At 45.9% G+C, this 25924-nt stretch overlaps 1 protein-coding gene across 3 annotated transcripts; it reads left to right on the forward strand.

Moving 5' to 3' along the window:
* The first annotated feature begins 22 nt into the window (after window positions 1–22).
* KAT14 (lysine acetyltransferase 14) lies at window positions 23–25924 on the forward strand. 3 transcript variants are annotated; one of them, XM_055544068.1, is made up of 10 exons: window positions 23–288; window positions 2348–2466; window positions 4778–4899; window positions 9312–9493; window positions 11149–11568; window positions 11681–12249; window positions 19286–19422; window positions 20283–20458; window positions 22701–22891; window positions 24883–25924. In XM_055544068.1, exons 1-10 carry the CDS (start codon window positions 30–32, stop codon window positions 25054–25056), a joined length of 2349 nt encoding a protein of 782 aa, XP_055400043.1. In that variant the 5' UTR covers window positions 23–29; the 3' UTR covers window positions 25057–25924. The 3 variants fall into 3 exon arrangements, with proteins under 3 accessions (XP_055400043.1, XP_055400044.1, XP_055400045.1); XM_055544069.1 differs by having other exon boundaries at window positions 11152–11568; XM_055544070.1 differs by having other exon boundaries at window positions 146–2281; window positions 2397–2466.

Here is a 25924-nt window from a genome sequence, read left to right on the forward strand (position 1 = left end):
GAGAACCCTGACCCTGTGAGCCGGGAGGGATGGAGGGTAGCATCCACCTGAGCGGTTTGATTAGTCGGCACGACGATGAAGCCACGAGAACATCAACCTCGGAGGGACTGGAGGAGGGGGAGGTGGAGGGGGAGACCCTGTTGATCGTGGAGTCGGAGGACCAGGCATCTGTGGACTTGTCTCACGACCATAGCGGGGACTCCCTCAACAGTGATGAAGGGGATGTGTCGTGGATGGAGGAGCAGCTGTCCTACTTCTGCGACAAGTGCCAGAAGTGGATCCCAGCCAGTAAGGAGCTTCTCCTTTCCTTTGCTCTGTCAGTTCCTGTGGGAAGATGTGTTTTCCTAACCTGTGAAAGAAACAGGAATGTGAAGTAGATCTAAATAAAAAGATAACTCTTTCATTTATTACTAGTTTAGTTGCTTAACTGCAGACTTATATAAAACATAGACACATTTGTCCTAATAAATATGACTGCCAACCTCTGTCACTTTGTTAAATTAACGTTCTTGATTGCCACCCAATAAAAATTAGAAATTCTGTGTGACTTAAAGAATCAGCTGCATTTTTCTATCAGGGTCACATTATTGTGGATTTGCAACCAAATTCTAGGCCCAGCATAGAGCTGAAGTTCAGACTTATAACTCAGGTAATATTTAACTTACATGGAAAACAGCTGCGATAGTTTGCTGATATAAGGAATTAGCAGATTAGAAATGTGTTGCGCCTGTTTCTAGTGTTTTCTTCTTGCTGGCTTCCTTGATCTGCTGGTAGATCTGCTAGTAGATACACACACACACCCCAAGAGGTCCTTTGCCAGGCATCAGGGCAGTAACCGAAGCAGGGCTTTTCCATTAGATGGAGACTAGTAAAGACACATGTATTGGAGGAGTACTCTGTGTACTGGAACCTGTAACCAAGTCAGAGAAATTTAGATATGTGTGTGTATGTGTATTTTTTGTTGTGAACTGGGTCATTTTCTGGTATGTGGAGATGTTTTTAAGATGGATTCAGCTATTCAGATTCCTAATTACTATTTAATAAAGTAACACCATTTTCACAGAAAGCAAACCTAAAATTTACTACCTATACGCTAGTTTTGAGGGCTTCCCAGGTGGCTCAGGAGTAAAGAATCCACCTGCCACTGCAGGAGACATGGGTTTAATCCCTAGGTCAAGTAGATCCCCTGGAGTAGGAAATGGCAGCCCATTCTAGTTATCTTGCCTGGAAAATACCACAGAAAGAGGAGCCTGATGGGGCTATAGTCCGTGAGGTCACAAAGAGTTGGACATGACTGAGAACATACAAGTGTGCGTGCGCACAGGCATGCACATGTGCACTAGCTAGTTTTTGCTCTTGAGCTGTCTCTGCTTGTAGATCCAGGGTTCTGGATGGCTGGGTGGCTCTCTCCTGTCCTCACTGTAAACCGCCCTTCCTGCTGGGCACCTGCAACTGCTCCAGCCTCTCCTTCATGACTTCCTCTCCCCACAGATAATCCCTGCAGAGCTCTGTAGCCAGGGTGACCTTTTCATTCTCCACGAGCAGGTCTTTCTTCTCCCTGGGACTTTGCACATGTAAATTTCCTTTGTGGAACATGTGTCTTTGCAGCTTCTATCCTCCCTATACCCCCAGCACCTTTTTACACCTGCCAATTCTAAGCATCCTTCAGGCCCCAGTGCCCCCACTTTTTCCAGCTCTCCTGTCTTCCTACTGTAGGTTGGCATCTCTTTTATGTGCCCTCACGTTGCCCTACTGAGCCCATCACATTCCACTCCAGGGGTCTTCATGTCTCCCAGAGCTTCAGCATCTCCTGGGGAACTTCAGAAAATGCCCTACATCTAGAGGTTGATTACCTGTGTGTGGGACAAGCCCAGGGATATTAAAACAAACAGCTTCTTGGGTGGTTCTGATACACAGGATGGAGAGCAGCTGTGGTGCTGTTACCTGCTTGCCCCGCTGTGCCCCTCGCAGCAGCTATAAGCCTCTGAGGGCGCTCAGCACATCTGCCCTGGGCATCCTGTTCCCAGTTCCTAGCCAAATGGCACAGTGGGAGCTCAGATATTTCTTAAAGGGTATGTAAGGAGATCTCTTGTAGGAGTCAGGAATGTTAACAGTTGGAACAGCCAGTGAGGATAACCCTACCTGTCTTCTCAATGTCTTCTGACAGTCAGGGAACCATGGATCTATCTTACTGGGCATGCACTTGATGTTAGAAGAATAACCTTCCGACTTAGGTTGGCTGAAAGAAAAATGGAAGACAGCCTGGGAAACTTGGAAAATGGTTGGTAAACTGATTAAACCTTTGGTTACTTTGTTCTAGTGATGTATCTTTTTGTTTTCCTCCTAGGTCAGCTGAGGGAACAGCTCAGTTACCTTAAGGGCGACAATTTTTTTAGGTTTACCTGTTCTGATTGCTCAGAAGATGGCAAGGAGCAGTATGAGAGGCTGAAGCTGACATGGCAGCAAGTGAGTAAAAGCTCTTCCTCTAGAGTTCGTGAGGTTTGTCTGCCCCAGATTTATTGGAGTAAGTGTCTAGAGAATGAGGAACTTACATATGAGCTTTTGAGTTGTTTTGAGGGTCACTTTTTCACAATGAAAATCATACTGAATATGTGGAGAGAAGAGTTCTTAGTAAAATTACTCACTGCCAACTTAGCATACTGGGTTTGAGATTCTTGAAAATCTCACCCACACAGTTTCATTTATACATAATACCAAATTTCTGATTTTAATCAAAGAGGTTCACATTTTTCTGGCAGCTGTTTTTAGAAAAATAAAACCATTCTAAAAAATGTGAAGATGGTGAATCACTACACTACACCTGATAACAATACAATACTGAAAGCAACTGTGCTTCAATTTAAAAAAAAGTGAAGTTGGCCAACCTAACCCTGCCCAACTATTGCCTGAATAGTATCTTATAACTGATCTCCAGGTTGTGTTAATTTTGGGGGGTTTGTTTTTATATTAATATGTTTATAGCAAGGCACCAATGGTATATGCAGCCTTTTAAGTTCTAAAAATAATGAATTAAACATCACTTACTTGTGGCTTAGCTGGTAAAGAATCCGCCTGCAATGCGGGAGACCTGGGTTCGATCCCTGGGTTGGGAAGATCCCCTGGAAGAGGGAAAGGCTACCCACTCCAGTATTCTGGCCTGGAGAATTCCATGGACTTTATAATCCATGGGGTCGCAAAGAGTTGGACATGACTGAGTGACTTTCACTTTCATTTTCACTCGGTTTTTATGTTTATTCTTTCAACAAATACCGAGTGCATACCATGCACCAGGCACTGTTCTAGCCTGGCGAGTAGAGTCTAGTCGAAACTAGCTAATTCTCATCCAGCTCTTTCTTTTCTATGGTGAATGAGACATCCAAGACAGCCCCAGGCAGCTGACTTTCTGGACATTTGTTTTAGATAATAAGCAGACAAATACATAGGTTAATTATTCCTAGCACTTTTTGCTATGAGGGGAAATAAACAGGATAATGAGAAGGTAATTTTGTTATACCCTCTAAGTCACTTATGGTGTCCTTATAGATTGTAGTTGTGTTTGCAGCCTGGGACTGTCATCTTAATTATTGTTGCTTTTATTAGGACATCTAATGAAATCTGTCAATGGTGATTTTAGGGAGCGTTTTTTGACTTGCCTGAAAATATGTGAGTAGAAAATGAAGCTTGTACTGAGGATGTTTACAGTCTAATGAATATTATAACTGGGATTGTTTTTTTTTTCCAAAGCATACATAGAATACTTTGTCTTGGCAAGATCAGATTAATATTACCATTATTTTGATGTGTGCACACATAGGCAGATTTGGAATTATAGAAGGACTCTCTTCTTAGATTCTCTGTCCCCTTTTCAGTTTCATTGACCCAAAATTAATCATTATTTTTATAAGGATGAAAACATGGTTTTGAATAGCATGTATAGCTTATTGTCTATTTATGACTACAAAACTTTCTTTAGATGAGAAGAGAAATGTCTGAAAGCACCGTCACCGAAAATGTTAAAAAAGATGATTTCTTGATGGTGGATTTAAAATGATTTTTACTTCCTTTTTTGTTCTTTTCTCTTCTATACAGTGTGTTATTTATATTTCAAGAAAGTACTTCCCCATTTGGGGCTGTGAATGCATTACCTGTGAAATACATGGTTGGGCCAGATGCAGTGGAGCGGGGGTGTCATGCTCTCTGAGGATAAACAGGGCAGCCAGGCCCGTCAGGTCTCTGTCCCTCGTCCATGCCAGTTTCATCTTGGGAGAAGTTGGCCATGGCTGAGAAAGGCTAAACCCAGAGTAGATGGTACCTCACATTGTCTTCAGTGCTGAAATTCTGATAGTCTCTTGTTTCTGCCTCTGAAGGGCTTAGAAAGTGTATGTGCAGGGGTGATGCTCAGAATATTTAGTAAAGGTCAGCACTGTCTGTCAGCAACACCAGATGGAGCAGCCCCTGGGGCCTCCTGATGCCTGTGGTTAACACAGCATTTAGTGCTACCTTTGAGTGATGGAGGGGGCGGGCATGGGGGTGCTTAGGACAGTCCTTACTCTTCACCAGCTCAGCCACACAGCAGCCTGGCGTTGGTGACATGTGAGGAGCAAGTGCACGTGATTACAAGGCTAAGTGATGCTCATCTGTGGAAAGCAAACAGGAAGTAGAATTCTGTACTGAAGATTCTCCAGGGTGTTATCCTTCCCCTCCCCTGACGCCCACTCAAACAGCAAACGTTCCTCCTGTTGGTGCTTTTCCCCCAACCTGTGCACTTGTGTTCCAGGTGGTCGTGCTGGCGATGTACAACTTGTCCCTGGAAGGCAGCGGGAGGCAGGGCTATTTCCGGTGGAAGGAAGACATCTGCGCCTTTATTGAGAAACACTGGACTTTTCTACTAGGAAATAGGTAATGTGACTTCTAAAAGTCTTATCCTTGAATGAAGATGTAAAGAGCAAAATACATGCGACTTAAGACAGTCTAATGCAAGCCTTTAGAGCTTTAGCGTATACACTTGCGGCAGTTCCTAAAAATTTTTTAATCCAGAAGGTGATTTCACTTTAAGTTAATAATCTCAGCAGAGGTGGGTATAATTACCAGCATAGATATAAGTGTAGGTTTCCATACTTCTTATCCTACATCCAGGGGAAACTGCTGGTTTCTCCTGAGCAGGAAGATGTTTGAACAGATTCTTAGACTGTTGAAAAACAGAGTTTGATTAAATGAAGCTGCATAATAGCTGGGTAGGTGACTAATTTGAGGACAGAGGACTATTATGTCCTTTTAGAATCAGTGCCTTACAGGAGGTCAGAAGAAGAGAAATAAAGGCAGTTATTGACTGGACTCATTGAAGTTGCTCTTCATTAATTACTAGTGTTTGTCTTTATTAGCTCTGGAAGGTAGAAACCGTTGTGTACTTTTTGGCATTCATAACACTTTGCCAGGTCTAGGCAGATTTACATGCATGTGGTTTATTCATTTGTTACTCTTTTTTAAAAAAATTTACTTATTTATTTATAATTTTTGGCTATGCTGGGTCTTTGTTGCTGCGTAGGCTCTCTCTAGTTGCAGTGACCAGGGGCTATTCTCTAGTTTCAATGCGTGGGCTTCTCATTGAGGTGGCTTCTCTTGCTGCGAAGCACAGGTTCTAGGGCACACAGGCTTCACTAGTTGTGGTTCCTGGGTTCTAGAGCATAGGCTCAGTAATCCTGAGCTTAGTTGCTTTGTCACGGGGGACCTTCTTGGACCAGAGATCGAACCTGTACCTCCTGCATTGGCAGGTGGATTCCTCATCACTGAGCCATCAGGGAAGCTCCATATTGCTATTTTTAAAATGGATAAGTGACAAGGACCTACTGCTGTATAGCACAGGAAACTCTGCTCAATATTCTATAACAACCTAGTTGGGAAAAGAATTTGAAAAAGAATAGATACATATATATGCATAACTGAATCACTTTATACCTGAAATTAATACAACATTGTTAATCAACTGTACTTAAATATAAAAAGTTAAAAATATAGATACAGACACTTTGGAGATCTGACTTAATATGAAGTATATTGCATTCCCTGGAAGATGGTACCTGTATATTCTAAGCAATATGTTTTGGGTGCTCAGTTGCTCAGTTGTGTCTGACTCTTTGTGACCTGATGCACTGTAGCCTGCCAGGCTCTTCTGTCCATGGAATTTTCCAGGGGAGAATATTGGAGTGGGTTGCCATTTCCTACTCCACATTTATTACTCTTTTTCATCATGATGCTTTGAGTTTGCCCCTCCTTTGTGACCCACTCCTTGGGTCATCAGATGTAGGGATGCCGGGCCACAGACATCCAGACCAGACGTTGAAGCTGAAGGTACATGTGCATCGAGCAAGATTTTCATTGCTCTCAGGGATTTAGCAAGTTGGCAGTTGCATTGGCGGATTGTTTGAGACTGTGATTGTTAGTTGCCTTCTGAAGTTCTGGGTGAGATGCACGAATCCTGCAGATTTGGGGCAATATGGACACGATCAAGGTGGGCACAGGGAGTTTGTGCCTGTCCTCGCCCATGTCCTCAGATGCCAAGAAGTCACAGCTGTGCCAGAGTTGCTGTGGGATCGGGGAGGGGTGACCATCTGCAAGCTGCCATGAGGAGAAATAGATTCAGTGCCTTTTTACAAAAGGAGCTATTTTTGTTCTGGAGATATTTAGTGGTACTAAGAAAAGAACTGACAGTTTAACTGGTTCTTTTTCTTAAGGAAAGGAAATCTGTTGTCTTAGTTTAATTATATAGGTCTATTTATGGAACTTAATACACCCCATTTGTAAGGGGCAGGGAAGGGAAAAAACTGATAAAATTAGATCTTGGCAGGTTTTCATGATCAGTGCTGTTCTACTTGGTGGATTGTTCTCTAGAAGAAGCTGGACCATAAATTACAGTCCATTTGGTCAATTTTAGCTCTGAGTACAGTAGTGTCTAATGACCTCACATCCTTCAGCCCAGTGACAGACAGCCACACACGCCTTCCAGGAGCAGCTTGGCACAGTGTGGGGTCTGGATGGACACACAGGACCATGCCCTCCAATCATATCTGTGCTCTGATCTCCTGCTGCTGCTTCTGATCACAGAAGTGCTGACACAGGGGTAGGCAGCCTTTGTCATTGCACCTCCCCCAACTGTTGCAGGCCCCGCCCCTCTGGCTGGATTGACTTTAAAGGAACTTAAGGGCTGGCACCTTCTTCCCCACCTTCACTTTCCTCTTTGTCCCTCTTTTGGAGCCAGACATTGAAGACTGAAGATGTTCGAAAGCAACCATCTATACAGGGGCGATTAGTCTCCATGCATGCCCAGGGGAAGGCACAGGCTTAGACGTGAGCCAAGAGGACCTTGAGTTTTCAGTCCAGCTGAAAACTGGCACAGTTTTCTGGCACAGAGACAGCTTGCAGCCATCATGTCCAGTGAACCCTGGGGAAAGAAGAAAGACTGACGTCCAAATGTCCGATGTTTGTTTTCAACAGACAAACCCTAAGGAATACAGAGAACCAGAAAGTATGACCTATTTGAAGGGAAAAAATAAACTCGAAACTATCCCTGAAGAAGGACTTAATGGTGGAGTTACTAGTCAAAGACTTTAAAACAGCTTAGAGATGCCCAGAGAACTAAAGGAAGAGGTGGGAAACATCAGGCAGCAAGGAATGAATGAAACAGAAATACCATCAAAGAGATGGAAGTCCTAAGTAAATAAAAAAGAAGTTCTGGAGCTGAGAAGTACAATAACTGAAATGGGAAATTCACTAGAGGGATTTGAAGCCAAATAGGACAATGGGAAGAAAAGTGAACAGAGCTCCAGAGACCTCTGGAGTAGGTTCCCCCGGTCAGACCTCTGGGTGGGGGTCTGGAAGTTTCAAAACCAGGTGAGATGGTGGCAGAAGAGAAGTATTCTGGGGCCAGAGGCTGGGGGTCACTCTCCCATCTCAGTGCTTAGGCCCTTTACAGTCTTTTTGTTTTTTTGTGGGGTTCTTTTGGTTTGTCTATATTTGTCTAGTATATCTCTGTTCTTAAGAATACCTTTCTCCTTTGCCTTTTCAGCAGTATTTTCCATTGTTAGACTGGCCTTTGTAATTAAAGACGATCCTTCAGGATTTCTGGTCACTGGTTTATGTTTTTGAGGAGGTAATAGAACACTTTCCTTATATAATAGACCAATTTTTTACAGGAACCTGAGTACTTGACATTTATGTGTGCTGTGCATGCTCAGTCGTGTCTAATTCTATGTGATCCCACGGACTGTAGCCCACCAGGATTTCCCAGCAAGAATGCTGGAGTGGATTGCCATTTCCTACTCCCGGGGGTCTTCCTGACCCAGGAATCCAACCTGTGTCTGCTGCATTGGCAGGCAGATTCTTTACTGCTGTACCACCTGGGAAGCCCCAGTTGACATTTTACATATTTAAAATTTTTGGTGTATACACTCTAGTGTAGTTATTTTTAAATGCTTGTTGTGTTTTGGTTGGGGAGTGGGGGATTTGGTTAGAGTTGATTATTCCCCCGAGGCTCGACTCTGTGTTTGTGGGACATACCATATAGTTTTATTCCTCCTCTGCTACGTGAAGGCAGGTAGCAGAATGAGGGATGCCTCCGACTCCGTGTGTAAAATGAACTACTTACCAGGGCTAAGGACTCTCCTGCTTGCTTTCCTGAGACTTGGTTTAACTGATACATAAAAGCTGCTGCTGCTGCTAAGTCGCTTCAGTCGTGTCCGACTCTGCGACCCCATAGACGACAGCCCACTAGGCTCCTCTGTCCCTGGGATTCTCCAGGCAAGAATGGAGTGGGTTGCCATTTCCTTTTCCCCATACATAAAAGCAGCTCAAGTTAAATAAAATTAGCCTGTTGTTGTTGTCTAGTCGCTAAGTTGTGTCAGACTCCATGGGCTATAGCCCACCAGGATTTCCCAGGCAAGAATGCTGGAGTGGGTTGCCATTCCCTGCTCTAGGGGATCTTCCCAACTGAAACTCTATAATCATGTGGATTCTGATAAGAAGTGTTTTATGAGCTCTGTTTTATGGCATTATTCCATTTAATCCCCTCAGCAGCCTTGCCAGTTTTATTATCCTGATTTTAAAGATGAAGAACCTGAGGCAGCTGTTAATAGAAGGGGTGGTGGAGACGGGATTTGAAGCCATGCAGAACCCTGTGCCTCTCCCTTACCTGAGGAGCTCTGTTCCTTCAAAGAGGCAGGTTCCGTAGCCCATCCCAGACCTGGAGGCAGAGACTGCACCATCGAGGTAAGGAGAGAGTTGTAAAGCCAATAATTTTTAAATCCTCGGACTCTCAGGAAGAAGACTTCCACCTGGTGGAGCACGGTCGCTGGCTGCCTCAGCGTGGGGAGCCCCATGTATTTCCGCTCGGGAGCTCAGGAGTTTGGAGAACCAGGATGGTGGAAGCTCGTCCACAACAGGCCCCCAACCCTGAAACCCGAGGGAGAGAAGCTGTCCGCCTCCGCTCTGAAAGTGAAAGGTACCATCATGAGCCCAGAAATGCCAGTGTAGACGACCTATTTTTACCAGGCAGGCACTGTGGCCTCCCTGGAGCTGCTCTGCTCCACAGTTTTCTTCTAACACAGGTTTTTATTCTGTAAATAAATAGTGTACAAAATATTTTGTAACTTCCTAATCAAGGAATTAAACAGAGGAGCCTGGTGCACTACAGTCCATGGAGTCACAAAAGAGTCAGACGTGACTTAGCAACTTTGTAAATTTCCTTGGGTATCTAAAAGGTTGTCTATTTTCAGTAAGTTTTTTTATGTTTTTAACCTTTTTAGTATGGAAAATGTTAAATATACAGATGTGAAGAGAGTCATGTAGTGAATCCCTTCACACTTTTGTCTTCACTTTAGCTGTTAACCCTGGAGATCTCCTTTAATCTCATTTATCTGGGCCCCTGGGTGCTTCTTCCCAGCCCCCCACCCATCCACACCCTTGGGTTATTCAGAAGCAACTTCCAGGTATCAGCAGTTCCTTCTTAAATATTTCATTATTAGCCATAAGGGTTTTTTCCTGTAACCTCACCTTAATGGCATTTTCTCACTTATAAAAAACTAATAGTAGCTCCTTACTGTCACATATTGATCTGATTTTTTTAATCTAAAATTGTTTTGATAATAAACTTCTAACTTTTTAACAATGTAGCTGGGAATAAATCACATAGTATTGAAGCTATAAAGTCTGAAAGTCCCTCTCCACCTCCTGCAGCTTAACTTCAGCGGGGCCACTGTTGTCTCTTGTGAGTGCTTTTAGAAGTCTTCTTTGTATATTTAAGCGTTTTCTTAAAAAAAAAAAAAAAAAAAAACTGGTTCATACTATATTACCTCTTCTCCAATTTTTCCACACTTACCAAGTATATCTTGGCCATCTTTCCATAGCAATACATGTAGGTCTATCCTGTTTCTTTTATTTCATTGCATTTCACTGAGTAGCTGCATGACAACTAAACCATTACCCTGTTGATGCACATTTTGGTTATTTCTATCATTTTTGTTATTTAAACAATACTGTAATTATATACATTTGCCAAAATTTTGTGATAAATTCCTGGAAATAGGTTATTGTATCAAAGGGCATATGTTTATTCAAAATTTTAGTCATATTACCAAATTACCCTCCAAAAAGATGTGATAAACTTTATGCTCTACCAAAAAGACATGAAAATACCCTTTTCCCCCTGTGCTCTCTGAGCATTATCAAACTTTTAGTGTTAGTCACTCAGTCGTGTCCAGCTCTTTGTGACCCCATGGACTGTAGCCCTCCAGGCTCCTCTGTCCATGGAATTCTCCAGGCAAGAATACTGGAGTGAGTTGCCATTCCCTTCTCCAGGGGATCTTCCCGATGCAGGCACTGAACCCAGGCCTCTTGCATTGCAGGTTCTTTATTATCCCTAAGCCATCCCAGTTTCTAAACTTTTAACCTTTACCAGTTCCAGTAAGTGAAAGTCCATGTGGAAAGTGTTTGTATTTACATTATAATTCCTTTTTCCTGGTTAAGAGAAATCTTAATCTTAGTTCAGGACATTCATTGAACATTTCTCTTTCTAGGGTAGTAGATTCACAATAAGTTAGTAAAAGTAGCTAACGCTGAATTGGTATTTAAAAATTTAGATCTTTTGTTCTTCACCAGCAGCCTCCAAACCAACTTTAGATCCCATCATCACTGTTGAGGGACTTAGAAAACGAGCGAGTCGGAATCCTGTGGAATCTGCCATGGAACTGAAAGAGAAAAGATCACGGACTCAGGAAGCCAAGGATATCAGGAGAGCCCAGAAGGAGGCGGCTGGCTTTGCTGACCGGAGCAGCTCTTCCACACCTGTCAAATTCATCAGCCGAGGCCGCAGGCCCGACGTGATTCTCGAGAAAGGAGAAGTCATTGACTTTTCGTCCCTGAGCTCCTCGGACCGCACTCCGCTCACTAGCCCATCGCCCTCACCATCCCTGGACTTCTCCGCCCCAGGGACCCCGGCCTCTCACTCAGCCACGCCCAGCCTGCTTTCGGAAGCTGACCTCATTCCAGATGTGATGCCGCCACAGGCCTTGTTTCATGGTGAGCTGTTGTTCTGGGGCCTCAGGGCCTGTGTGGCCCTTGGGGCGGTGAGTGTGCTTTCCCTGGGGAGCGGTGGGGCCACATTTCCTCACTTGCTTTTTGTTCCTCACAGATGACGACGAGATGGAAGGAGACGGTGTCATAGACCCTGGGATGGAGTACGTCCCGCCCCCTGCCGGTACGGCTGCCTCAGGGACAGGGCTCGGGGGCAGAAAGAAGGTCAGGGCCCCCGAGCAGATCAAGCAGGAGGTGGAGAGTGAGGAGGAGAAGCCCGACAGGATGGACATCGACAGTGAGGACACAGACTCCAACACATCCTTGCAGATGAGGGCTCGAGAGAAGAGGAAACCTGTGCTGGAGAAGGACCGGAAGCCCAAGGGGCCCAAGTTCACCCCCGTGAGCATCTATGAGGAGAAGCTGCTCCTCAGGCGGCTGGAGGCCTGTCCTGGGGCCGTGGCCATGACCCCCGAGGCCCGGCGGCTGAAGCGGAAGCTGATCGTCCGGCAGGCAAAGAGAGACCGGGGGCTGCCGCTCTTTGACCTGGACCAGGTCGTGAACGCTGCGCTCCTGTTAGTGGATGGAATTTACGGGGCCAAAGATGGAGGAGTTTCCAGGCTTCCAGCTGGACAGGCCACGTACAGGACGACCTGTCAGGACTTTAGAATCCTTGACCGGTACCAGGTGGGTGTTGTCTCACTCTCCAACTCCTGGGGCTGCGGCTCCCTGGTGCGTTCGAGAGAGTGGAAGAACAGTGAGGGGAGAAGTGCAAAGACGACTGGGCTGTGTTTATTTTAATTGTCCAACGTGAACATTCCTGAATACATCTGAGTTTGGGTTTCTGTTTTCCTTTTGGGTATTCTAGACAGAACCTAGACATTCTCTTCATATCTCTTAGTCTCCTAGGGTGGCTACTCATGTTCTGGGTTGTAGCTTTGATTGGCAGGTTTGTTGAGGATGTACAGTGTGCCAGTGTACCGGACACTGAGCTGAGCAGGAGTGAAGGTGTGGTTTCATCTGTGTAGTTAGGAGACGCCCTGCAGGAAGAGCAGCAGGTCAGCATGGTGTCCGCCTGGCCGGAGGACACTGGTGTGTGAGCGCTCCAGGGACAGGTGATTCCACCACAAGTGCCAGAACTCCACCTCCCCATGGCAGGAGCCAGCCAATCTCTCTCCCCGTGTCTTGCTAGCATTGCTGCTAACCATTCCTTAACTAATTTTGCTATTCTGATGGCTATAAAATGAAGTCTTGTTTTTTTTGTTTGTTTTTTGGATGTATTTCTTTGATTACAGGTGAAGTTAGAACATTCTCCTGTGTCCTGGTTGTTTGTGCATTGCTTGTCTGGACTGTCTTCTTCTGTGGTGGTCTGGTCTTTTACCTGTCTTCTCTGGACACTGGTGGGGTGTGGACTTTGCTGCTGGTATTCTGGTTACCCAGCACTGCACTGCATGTGGGGCTGCTCTTCCCGATGCTGGGCCTTTGCCTATGGGCCTTTCTATTTGAAATGCTCTTTCTTGAGTTCTGGAATTTCCTGGCATCTATTTCTGTCTGTTGGGAGCACTCCTGTTATTTGGCTGTTGGACCCTCTTGACCAGAGGTGTGTAAGCCTGTTCTCTGAGGGGTCAGAGAGTAAGTAGCTGTAACTTCGCTACCCAGCTCTGCTGTGTGGTGTGAGGGCAGCATACACGACTGATGAAAGGCGTCACTGTGCACCAGAAACAGGATGTACAAAAGCAGGCTGGATTCGGTCTCCGGTCTTCTGTAGTTTCCAAAGACCTTCACTCCAGCTGGATCCCTGTAATTCTTTTCCCTGTTTCTCCTTCCTGGGAAGCCGTAACCTGCCTGCTTGCATCTTAGGAACCTTGTGAGGAGAGCCAGGGGCTGACCATGCAGTTGTTAAACTTCCCCTGAGTCTCCCTGTTTTCTGGACAGAACTTCTACCCTTGGCTGCATCAGAATCTCTCATTGGAGCCTCCAGAGAATCTGGTCTTCCCTGAAGGGAGAGGTTGTTTCTGTATGTGGATGGCAGAAGTGTCATTGGAGCTTTAATACCTCTTGACCCAAGAGACCCCTCAGTCTATGGCCCCCTGCCCGCCCTCAGCTTCACTTGGACCTGATGTCCTTGCTGACCTGAGGCACTGGTTCTGGCCTGTCCTCACAGCCACCTTAGGTTTGGGCTCTCCTGGTCTTAGTCACTTGCCACTTATTCATATGCTTTTGTTGCTGTCATCTGGTCACCTGTTCTTTGTTCCTTTTAATCACTATACTTAACTGTTAAAATTATGAAAGGCATCTTACCCATACGAACACATACAGGTATAGTTTAGAGGTTAATAAGATCAGTAAGAAACAGGGCATTAAAACCACCTTAATTCTGCAGCCTGCCCACTCCCCCAGCGGAAGCGACTCTTTGACTTTTAGTGTTAACCGTTCCCTTTGCCTTTTTAAACTCTTTATCCATAAACAGTGTGGGAAGCATGGATGGAGCATGCTACTATTAGATGAAGGCTTCCAGAAGAAGACAGGCTTAATGTGTTTTGCAGGTCACTGATGTAGACTGAATTGTGTCCCCAAACGTGTGTATTTTCCTGACTCCTGGTGCCTGTGCATGTGACCTCACGTGGAAATAGGGCCTTTGCAGATACAAGTAGTTAAGCTGAGGTTGCATGGGGCAAAGTGGGCCCTTAGCCCAGCATGACTGGTGTCCTCCCAAGAACAGGAGAGACACACAGGAGAGACGCCCTGTGACGGCCCAGGCAGTGGTTCGAGCGGTGTGTCTGCAGAGCTGAGGAGCACAGGCCTTGAGGCCACACCAAAAGCCGAGAGAAGGGCCTGGCATAGGTTGTCCCTTGGAGCCTTAGAGAGCACAGCCCTGCTGAGGGGTCTTACTGCTCCGCACGCAGCTTTTCAGTTCAGTTCAGTTGCTCAGTCGTGTCTGACTCTTTGTGACCCCATGAACTGCAGCACGCCAGGCCTCCCTGTCCATCACCAATTCCCAGAATCCACCCAAACCCATGTCCGTTAAGTTGGTGATGCCATCCAGCCATCTCATCCTCTGTCGTCCCCTTCTCCTCCTACCTTCAATCTTTCCCAGCATCAGGGTCTTTTCAAATGAGTCAGCTCTTCACATCAGGTGGCCAAAGTATTGGAGTTTCAGCTTCAACATCAGTCCTACCAACGAACACCTTTCTTTGGTGTTCGTTGGTAGGACTGGTCTTCTTTAGGATGGACTGGTTGGATCTCCTTGCTGTCCAAAGGACTCTCAAGAGTCTTCTCCAACACCACAGTTCAAAAGCATCAATTCTTCAGCGCTCAGCTTTCTTTATTGTCCAACTCTCACATCCATACATGACTACTGCAAAAACCATAGCCTTGACTAGGTGGACCTTTGTTGGCAAAGGAATGTCTCTGCTTTTTAATATGCTGTCTAGGTTGGTCATACCTTCCTTCTAAGGAGTAAGTGTCTTAATTTCACGGCTGCAATCACCATCTGCAGTGATTTTGGATCCCAGAAAAATAAAGTCAGCCGCTTTTTCCATATCTATTTGCCATGAAGTGATGGGACTGGATGCTACGATCTTAGTTTTCTGAATGTTGAGCTTTAAGTCAACTTTTTCACTTTCCTCTTTGCCTTTCATCAAGAGGCTCTTTAGTTCTTCTTCACTTTCTGCCATAAGGGTGGTGTCATCTTCATATCTGAGGTTATTGATATTTCTCCCAGCAGTCTTGATTCCAGCTTGTGCTTTTACCTGCACCTTAGTTCTCTGCCTGCCTTATTCCTAGTGCCAGACAAAACTGGTGCTGCGAGTTGCATCGTAAGAGGATTCTGCAGTACAGGTTGGGCTGGTTCTCACTTCACCCAAAGCCAGCTCCAGATTCTGGCTTGAAATCTCTTAATTTTAATCTATCTGCTTCCCAGTTACTGTGGTTTCTGCCGATCTTTTTGTTCTTGTGTATTTGTCTTTTATTTATTTTTAAAGTCTATATCTATAGTTGTGGTGGGGTTTTGGGAAGAACTAAAATTAAATGTTTGTGTTTCATCCCCCATCTTAACCTGGAATGTTAGTATCACTTTAATACAGTTACATAGGGGAGCAGCCGTAAATGCGTTTGTTCAATCCACTTGCCTTCTCGTCCTCTGATCAGTATATTCGTAGCTGTAACTGTCCCTGTGATATTTTAGCCATTACTTATGACTTGAAATGATGTGACTTTTTTTATAGTTCAGTATTTAGTGTTTTGCAATTTTTGTTAACCTTTCCTCTTTAACCCAAGAGTTATTTAGTGCTAAATAACTCTTAGTTTTCAGATACATGAGAATTTTTATACTATCTTTTAGTAATTGATTTAATTTCTAATCAGATTATTTTGTAGTCAGAGAAAATAGTCTATGTGACGTTGATGCTTTTCTATAGAGAAAATTGTTCCATTTTTATTCTTTTTATAGGTCTTAACTTAAGACATGTATTTCTTTTTCTGTATTATTTTTTAAATATTACCATGTGATCCTCGTCCTACAAACAAAAAACTACCTCTGCTCTCCTTTTCCTTTTTTCCATTGTGTTGCTTATTTAGTCAACAATAAACCTCACTAAACTTAAACTTTTAATTCACTTCCCATCATTTCTTCCAGGTTAATTACTTGCTGAAGCACTTTTTGTAACAGTTCTTAAAATGTGGTCTTTTTGAAGTTCAGAACATCCTCACTCTCACATTTCAATGATAGTATAGCTGGATATAAAATTGTCATTTTTTCCCCTGTTGACATTTAGCATCACCACTTCATCATCACCTCACTATCAGCTTGTTCCTGGAGCTGTGTTGTCATTCTTAATACTTGCTTGTTTACAGGTGGTCTTCTTTTATTGTCCTGTGCCCTGGAAGCTTTCACAGTTTTCTCTTTGTTTTTGATATTTATTTGTATTCACACACTTTAAGTGCTTTTGCTTTCATTTATCTTGCCTGGCACCTCTGCCCTTTTGTTACAGGTAACCAATAGACTTCTTAGCATTTGTCCTCCTCGTTCTGTGAGCTCCTTGGATCTGTGGTTTTAGTTTGGTGTCTGATTAATTTGGGGAAATCCTCAGCTGTTACCATTTCAGGTATTTCTTCTGTCCCATGTGCTCCTCCTGCTATTCCCATTTTGCATATATTACACTTTTAGTAGTTACACCACAGTTTTCAGATATTCTTTTCCTTTCTGGGGGTGGGGGGTGGGGCTTTTTTTTTCCTCTCGGCTTTTCAGTTTTGGCATTGGGTCTCAGCAGTTGGCTTAAAGTATTCAGAAAACCATGTTGAAAACAGATATGCTGTCATCCACGCTGTGTTGTTCCATTTACAGAGCACAGGCTGTGTAGACGGAGCATAAATCAGACGGTGAGTGAGCACTGGCTTCACCTTAACACCACCAGCTGCATTAGCCCCTCCACGTAAGAGAGTCAGCCTAAGAGAAAAAAAAAAGTCAGCCTGTCCTTTGAAGCTTTGAAGCCTGAAGCCAGGCACTGACTTCTCCTCTCTAGTTATTAAAGTCCCGGATGGCAGCTTCTTCCAGTGGATGACTGTTCCATCTACACTGACAAACTGTGGTTTAGTGCAGCCACCTTCTGTCACTCTCTCACCTAAGTCTTCTGTATGACCTGCCACAGCTTCTGCATCAGCACTTGCACTTCTCTCATGGAAACAGATGTCTTCTTGCCTTAAACCTTTACAAGCCTCAAACTTTTCTTCTGCAGCTTCCTCACCTCTCAGCCTTCATGGAATTGAAGGGAGTTAGGGCCTGGCTCTGGATTAGACAGTGACTTAAGACAGAGGAGGTCCCTGACACCAGGAGCAGGGAGATGACAGTACTGAACCGGCAGGGACTTTTCCTCCAAGTGAGTGCCATGGGGAGCAGGGGCGGGAGGTGGACGCACCTTTTGTGGAGGTGATGCTCGAACCATGTCCTGATCCGCAGGAGGAGCCCGTCCAGGAAGGTTTAGGGCAGGAAGGCCCCGAGGCAGGATTTCATTTGGCATGTGGGGTGGGAATGTCTTAATGGCGGAGGACCTGGCCGATGGGGTCGTGGATCCTGCAGGGCATGGGACAGGAGTCTGTGTCGTATTCTGAATGCACAGCTGGAAGCCATGTAGGAGTTTCAGACCAGGAAGGTAACTTTTATTACTTTTTAAAAGTAGGCTCTGGCCTTGTGTGGAGATGGATGGGGTGGCGTGAGTGTGGCAGGGAGGAGCCCGGTAGGGGGCAGGGGTAGTTCATGGACCAGGCAGAAGCTAAGGATGGTTAACCTGGTGTGGAAGCCAGGGAGACAGATAGGGTGAGGACTGTGCATATCCGGGGGTCTCACAGACCTCACCTCCACATGCTGACTTGATGCTGTTCACAGGCTCAGTGGCTGGTGTTATCTGTTCTCAAGTTGCATACCACCCCAAAACTTAGTAGCTTAAAACAATAACTAATTCTGAGTCTGTGGGTTGACTGGGTTCAGCTGGGTATTTTTCTACTTCATGAGCTGAAGGAAGGGGCACCCTGTGGCTCCACTTAGCTGGAGCTTGGTCTGCTAGAGCCTGTTTACATGTGGCCACCAGCCCTTCAGTGTCCCACCTGGGTACCACAGCAGCTGGACTCGAGGAGGAAGCCACCAGCTCCCTTATGGCCTGGGCTCAGAGGTCCCAGAATGTTATTACTTCTGCCATGTTCTGACTGGTCAGGCCTACCTCAGGCCTGCCAGGTTCCAGAGGAGGGGACATTGACTTCGCCTTTTGATACAGGAGATGGGTGTGCCTTCAGGCTCAGGAGGAAACGGGCTGTACTTGGAAACTGTGTACCCCAAGTTTGAATTTCACTTGAAAACTCAAAGTCCTGGCAGAATTTCAGAGTTGATTGGCCTCTGAAAGTTTTGGTGTCCAGTTTGGGAAAGTAATCAGAGCAAAATTATTAAGAAAGGAATTCATGCTCTTCTTCCAACAAAGTTATTTTCTAGCCCAAGAGCAAGCTGATTCTACAAAAACAACTCAGATTTCTAAACTTCATCCAACCCCTGGCAAACCGCTTTGTAAATGTACTTTTTAATCTTCCGTCTGAGCTGTTTGCTACGAAACCTAATTGTCCGTGTTCTGTTACGACATGATTGAGGGCCCTTGAGCAGCCCTATGTGGAGAGCAGGCGTCTGCAGGCCTGTGGGGAGCAGGGACCATGTCCCCTGGACCCTCTGGTCAGTCCTCTCCGCTCACACTGTGTTGTAGGGATAATAATCTACGTCAGTCCTACTTTTGTGAGATTTACTCAGTAGAGACATATTGTAGTAAATCCATATACACATGCAGCAGTGATTTCTGCCATGGTAACAGAGACCCTTCATGAGACAGGAGCTGTGTATGTCTGTGTGCGTGTGTGTGTGACCCACCTGATGCTTGGGCTGACTGATATTTGATGAACGGATTCAAGGTGGCTTATAGACAACATGAAACTTGGAGAAGCTATAACATAACTTAAAACTTTTTAATTATTTTGCCTTTAAACTATTAAACTGCAATTAGGTTTTCGTATCTAGTTTTATACAAAGGTACCTATGAAGTTTTTATGAACCTTAAATTTTCCAGTTAAGTCCTGCAGAAAGACCTACTTTCTGCCACATAAAAATGTCCTAAGTACTACTCATCTGTAGAAATGAAACCAGCCCTTTGAGTAATTTTATTTTTGTATAACTGGCCTGTCTTTCTCACAGACTGCCTTGCCATCCAGGAAAGGATTCCGGCACCAGAGCACAAAGTTTCTGTACCGTTTGGTGGGATCGGAAGATATGGCTGTGGACCAGAGCATTGTCAGCCCATACACGTCTCGGATCCTGAAACCCTACATCAGGTACACAGAGGAGAGCTGTGACACTGGGTGTGGCACAAGCAGTGGTGCTTGGGTTCTGAGCCAGCCCCAGCCTCCCCACATCTGTGAACTGGTGTTGGCAAGAACCAGGCCTCTGCTCTGTGTCTAGTCTCGTCCTGAAACAATATACAGCATGTTTCAACTGTATATTATTATAGAAAGGTTGGTCCCTTTGAAATAAATATACAAGGCAACTCTGAGATTTCATTCTGATTATCATACTCATTGTTTTATTTTAAATTTTAAATTTACATAGTTAGTTGTCTGCAAAAGGAAACAAGGGGACAGTGGGGCCTGTCCGTGGACTGATGATGAATATCCCATGTAGGCAGCACCTGGACAGTGAGCTGGCCAGAGTTCCTACCCCCACCCGCACTGGGCTGCACATGACTGACAGTTATCTCTGCCACCCCAGTCATGTGTCCTCCTGGCCCAGCGCCCCATGCTCCCCCCGGGCAGACCCATGGGTCAGCATACAAGCCTGCTCCTTGCCCCTGGGTTTCCAGCTGTCCAGGCGGAGTTGGGCCTTCCTCCCCGGGCTCTGTCCTGGGTCAGAGGGTGGAATTAGAAAGCCGTTTCTGTTTCCGCAGTCCATTCATTAAGGCTCACCAGCACTAGTGGACTTCCTGGCAGGTTCCAATAGGTCTTGTCTAACAAATGTTAGTAGAGATAATTTTAAGTGTCATACCAGAAGAATACTGTAGCTCTTAAGTCAGCTGACATATAAAGTAGTGCGAATTAATTTAAAATTTTCAGCAGATCAAGGGGCATTGTGAATCAAATGGCTGGGAGTAATGGGTATTTTCCTTGTCTTCTGTGTGTTTCTTTTCTGGATTGTGGAGGCGTGATTATGAAACAAAGCCACCCAAATTGCAGCTGCTCTCCCAGATCCGCTCCCACCTGCACAGGGGGGACCCTCACTGGACGCCGGAGCCAGACGCCCCTCTTGATTACTGCTATGTCCGGCCAAATCACATCCCAACCATAAACTCCATGTGTCAGGAGTTCTTCTGGCCCGGTATGTTCTCCCTATCCAAGTTCAGCAGATCCACCTTCCGTATCGTTCACTTCAGCAGTTTTTAAAACTAGTGTGTGTGTCATGTGACCCCAAAACCTTTACTCATATGGTTTCATTCAGTTTGTCTGCTCATATAGACAGTTTAAAATATGAACATCTCTTTCTCTCCTAAAATCAGGAAGAAGTGAGCAGTTCAGTTCAGTTGCTCAGTCGTGTCCGACTCTTTGCGACCCCATGAACTGCAGCATGCCAGGCCTCCCTGTCCATCACCAACTCCCAGAGTCCACCCAAACCCATGTCCATCGAGTTGGTGATGCCATCCAACCATCTCATCCTCTGTCGTCCCCTTCTCCTGCCTTCAATCTTTCCCAGCATCAGGGTCTTTTCAAATGAGTCAGTTCTTTGCATCAGGTGGCCAAAGTATTGGAGTTTCAGCTTCAACATCAGTCCTTCCAATGAACACCCAGGATTGATCTCCTTTGGGATAGACTGGTTGGATCTCCTTGCAGTCCAAGGGACTCTCAAGAGTCTTCTCCAATACCACAGTTCAAAAGCATCAATTCTTCGGCACTCAGCTTTGTTTATAGTCCAACTCTCACATCCATACATGACCACTGGAAAAACCATAGCCTTGACTAGACGGACCTTTGTTGGCAAAATAATGTCTCTGCTTTTTAATATGCTGTCTAGGTTGGTCATACCTTCCTTCCAAGGAGTAAGCGTCTTAATTTCACAGCTGCACTCACCATCTGCAGTGATTTTGGATCCCAGAAAAATAAAGTCAGCCACTGTTTGCACATCTATTTGCCATGAAGTGATGGGACCGGATGCTACGATCTTAGTTTTCTGAATGTTGAGCTTTAAGTCAACTTTTTCACTTTCCTCTTTGCCTTTCATCAAGAGGCTCTTTAGTTCCTCCTCACTTTCTGCCATAAGGGTAGTGTCATCTTCATATCTGAGGTTATTGATATTTCTCCCAGCAATCTTGATTCTAGCTTGTGCTAACTCCAGCCCAGCGTTTCTCATGATGTACTCTGCATATAAATTAAATAAGCAGGGTGACAATATACGGCCTTGACGTACTCCTTTTCCTATTTGGAACCAGCCTGTTGTTCCATGTCCAGTTCTAACTGTTGCTTCCTGACCTGCATACAGATTTCTCAGGAGGCAGGTCAGGTGGTCTGGTATTTCCATCTCTTTAAGAATTTTCCACAGTATTTTGTGATCCACACAGAAGTTAAAGCAATAAACAGTGCCGTTTGTTCCTCTTCCCTCTTTGTCTCTGGTTTCAGAAGAAACGGTTCACCCTGTTATCTCCCGCATGTATCGAGATCCCAGGTTATATCCATCAGCACCACAGGCTAGTGGCTTGGATGTGTCTGGACACTTTTGATGTTTGCTTAATAATCCTGTGTGCTTTGTTTACTTAACTAGTCCTTGGTGTTAGTACAGCCAAAAAGTTGTTTTTAAAAAGCCAAAAACCCCAATCACAGACTTTGAAAATAATAGACCCAATGCGATATGTCATTTTATCAGCCTTACCACATTATATATAGTCTCTGAAGTCATGAATTAAAGGAACACTGTCTCATTGCTAAATGTATGTTCTTTGTGGCTCTGCTTTGAAATGTAAAGGAAACAATATGTCTTCTAGGGGCTGGATAAGATTTTGTCAGGATGTCAGTGCATGTAGTGGGGGGTGGGATGGGGCTGAAAGGAACGTTCTGGGAGTGTCTGTTTCTTCCTGCCCCTATGTGAGGTGGCTTCCAAACAATAAGCATGGAATTATGTGATATTTAACTCCTTTATTGTAAAAAGTGACATTTTTGTCAAAGAGCTTGTCAGTGGTCTGTGTATGAGGTAAAGAACACGACAATTTGGGTGGTCTCAGATCTTCCCTTCAGGTCTGGGTATCTCTCATCTCACCTGAGGCAGATTCCCGAGGCAGGGCGTTGGGGTACGTGCCAGCTGGCGCACATGGCCCAGAGGCCAAGCTCAAAGCCAGGTGTGTCCACTTCCAGCCTGTGTGCTCTCTCCTATCCACCCTGTCCCGCTTCTCTTCTTTAACATATGTACACAGACCAGATGATGCTAATTTTGGTATTTATGTGTGGCGTCTGCAGTGGTGTCTCTGTCTGCAGTCTGGGTGTTTTTAGCAGGCAGGTGCAGCGGAAGCACAGACTGAACAGCCTGCTGCTCACTCATCCCAGAGCCTGGGCTGACTGATCGCTTCTCTCCGTAGGCGTCGACCTGTCCGAGTGCCTGCAGTACCCTGACTTCAGCGTCGTTGTCCTCTATAAGAAAGTCATCATCGCCTTCGGCTTCATGGTCCCCGACGTGAAGTACAACGAAGCTTATATTTCGTTTCTGTTTGTCCATCCTGACTGGAGGAGAGCGGGGATAGCAACTTTCATGATTTATCATCTGATTCAGGTATGTTGTCTCTGCTCACTGTCTGCCCACCTGCCCTGAAAGGCTTGGAGTGCGGACGGGGCCAGAGCCAGGCAACACCAGGTAAAGGGGAGCCAGCTCTGTTGTCCACAAGGTTATTTACACCTAGACAGAAGCCTCACCCTCAAAGAGGTCACTCCTCAGACCCAAGTTTCAAAGAAATCAGTTTGTGGACATGTGTAATAAATAAAATGAGGTGAGTACAGAGGTAAGAGCCTGCAACACTCAGACCGTCTTTTTTTTTTAGTTAATTTTTATTTGGCTGCACCAGGTCTTACTAGCAGCACGTGGGATCTTTGATCTTCATTGCAGAAGTCAAACTTTCAGTTGCAGCACATGGGAATCAAATTCTGGTCATTCCCTGACCAGGAATTGAACCCAGGCACCCTGCATTGGTTGCGTGGAGTCTTAGCCACTGGACCACCTGGGAAGTCCCGGACCCTCCAACTTGTAACTGCTTCTGGTCTTGGAGTCACCACCGAGGTGACTCTGAGAAGTGGGGGTGAACATGTGATTTTTAGTTCTTAGGTATTTTTAAACATTTTAACAAAACCATTTATCAGGGATTTCCCTGGTGAACTAGTGATTAAGACTGCACTCCCAATGCAGGGGGTGCGGGTTCTGTCCCTGGTGGGGGAACTAGATCCCGCATGCCACCCAGCATGACCAAAACCAAAAAAACCTCATGCTATCAGCAGTAGGTATATTCTGTTATTGCCGCTTGTTTTTTTACTGTCACTGTGTAAGCTGCTGTGAACCTTCTAAGTAATCCATCCTTTGATGTATCTGTATCACCTTTGAGGAAGATAGACCATATATTTATATACAAACACCAGAAACACAGGCAAGGTTTTTTTTTACCCCAGAATTCATCTAGTGACTTACTTAGAAGCCATTTGGTATGGAGCATTGTGTGTCATGTGGGCAAGGTTCTTTTTAAATAGGAGATGGTGATTGAATGTTTTTTTCCCAGTTTTTAATGAAACTTGCTCAATAATTATCACATGTTGGTGTCTGTCCAGCTTTGATGAGGCCTCTTAGTATAGGAAGCCTTAAGGACCCTGGGGTTGTAAAACCTCCAGGACTCATGAAGTCCACAATCTCAGCACCTCCTCACTCAAGAGCCAGTTCTGAGTTTATGTAACTTCCGGTGCTCTCTTCTGTGTGGCTAGTTAAAGAATCTGAGAACCTGCCTAGCTGCAGTAGACAGACACCCCTCTTTTCCCCCACTGGATAAGGCTGGTGCTACATGAAGAAACCTCAGTTCTGAGAAGTCTGGGAGTGCTGGGGGGGGGCGGGGAAGGGGGGGGGTTGGTCTTTGGGATTCAAAATGTCCCTAGGGGATACCCAGCTTGTATAATTAAACAGAAGTCTTGAGGTTTCATACCCGGTCACATAACTTGACATCTTTCCTAGTAGGTCCAGGGGGAAGCGTATATGATTGTCTTGCAGGATGACATCTAGTTTTTAAAAACAGAACCTCTGGTTTCATCCCTTGTTTCTTCAAGGTTGTCATAGTGTTTGGTATTATTACGCTGGATATACTTAAATGTAACTGAATTATAAAACAGTTGGCAGTGAAATATCCCCAGTGGCTCTTTGCTCCAGAGAGAAAAAACTGGAGGTTTTACAAACCAGGGTCCTTAAGGCTTTGTATACTAAGAGGCCTCATTAAGGGTGGACAGACACCAACATGTGGGAATTACTGAGCAAGTTTCATTAAAAACTGGGAAAAAACATTCAACACCTTACCGTCTGCCTCCTTAGTCTGGAACGTTTCATCGAGGGTTTTGGCGGCGGCCAGCGGGCTTGGGTCCCCCCACGGGCGCTGGCTCGTGGTGCCGTGCCCCAGCCTCAGGCCGGACTCTTCCAGCCTCCATACCTGACTGCCTGCACGTCAGGGACTCTCTCCACCCACTCCTTTTCCCCGAGGCCCTCTCGTTCTCACTGCGTGCTTCTCCACTCTCTTGCAGACCTGCATGGGCAAGGACGTGACCCTGCACGTTTCCGCCAGCAACCCTGCCATGCTGCTCTACCAGAAGTTCGGGTTCAAGACGGAAGAATACGTCTTAGACTTTTATGACAAGTATTACCCCCTGGAGAGCACGGAGTGTAAGCACGCGTTCTTTCTGCGTCTGCGACGCTGACGTGAGCGCGGCTCCTCACGGGGCGCATGCGCTTGGAGGAGAGGGCTGACGTGAGCGCGGCTCCTCACGGGGCGCACGCGCTTAGAGGAGAGGGCTGACGTGAGCACAGCTCCTCACGGGGTGCACGCGCTTGGAGGAGAGGGCTAACAGGAGGCCCGGTGGCAGGTGCTCACCCATTGCGGGTTCTGAGCTCCGCGGAGCTGAGGGGCGGGGGCGACGCGTGTGTGGTGACCCCCTGGTCAGCAGAGTCACTGGACAGGCCTTCGCCCGCACCTTGGACTCCCAAGGTCAGCCAAGACTGCCAGGTGTGCCGGCCTTCAGCTGAGAGCGCGTTGAGCCAGAAAGGCCTGAGCTGATGTTCCTGAGGAGAGACGTTCTGTCCCATTTAAAGTGAGCAGAGTGATTGTAGTGCAAGATCCCTGCTGTGTCCGCGAGGCCCTGCGCTGTCCTGGTGACGACCACATGCTGACCCAGCCTGTCCCAACCCGGCTGTGCTGTCCCTGGAGGGGGGCATGCGCTGTCTTTGGTCACAGTGTCTGTGTGTGACGTCGCCTCACCTTTCTCCTGTGAGCATTTCCGGCTGGGGCCCTGGCCTGGGAGGCGAGAGCTGTTCTCCTGTCCTGTGAAGTGAGGTCAGTTTGGGGCTGGAGGAGCCGGGCAGCCTACCGTTTGACTGTGCCCCTGATGGAGTTGTGCGGTGGTGGAGGGGTCAGCCGTGGACAGACACACCTCGCGTCTGCCGGCCGAGGCTGTTGGCTGGCTTGTGGAGAGTGGAAGTAGACCATCAGTCAGGTGCTTTTGGATTTAGTAGAAATGCTTCCCACAGTATCAAATGTTCTCAAATAAAATATTTTCTTGTTAGAACCTA

This window comes from Bubalus kerabau, chromosome 13 (assembly GCF_029407905.1).
Source record: "Bubalus kerabau isolate K-KA32 ecotype Philippines breed swamp buffalo chromosome 13, PCC_UOA_SB_1v2, whole genome shotgun sequence".
Taxonomy (NCBI): domain Eukaryota; kingdom Metazoa; phylum Chordata; class Mammalia; order Artiodactyla; family Bovidae; genus Bubalus; species Bubalus kerabau.

Coding starts and splice junctions, on each gene's coding strand:
- KAT14 (XM_055544068.1), top strand. CDS start 30: ATGGAGGGTAGCATCCACCTGAGCGGTTTGATTAGTCGGCACGACGAT. Junction 289..2,347: donor CCAGAAGTGGATCCCAGCCA/GTAAGGAGCTTC, acceptor TTTTCCTCCTAG/GTCAGCTGAGGGAACAGCTC. Junction 22,892..24,882: donor TGATTTATCATCTGATTCAG/GTATGTTGTCTC, acceptor ACTCTCTTGCAG/ACCTGCATGGGCAAGGACGT.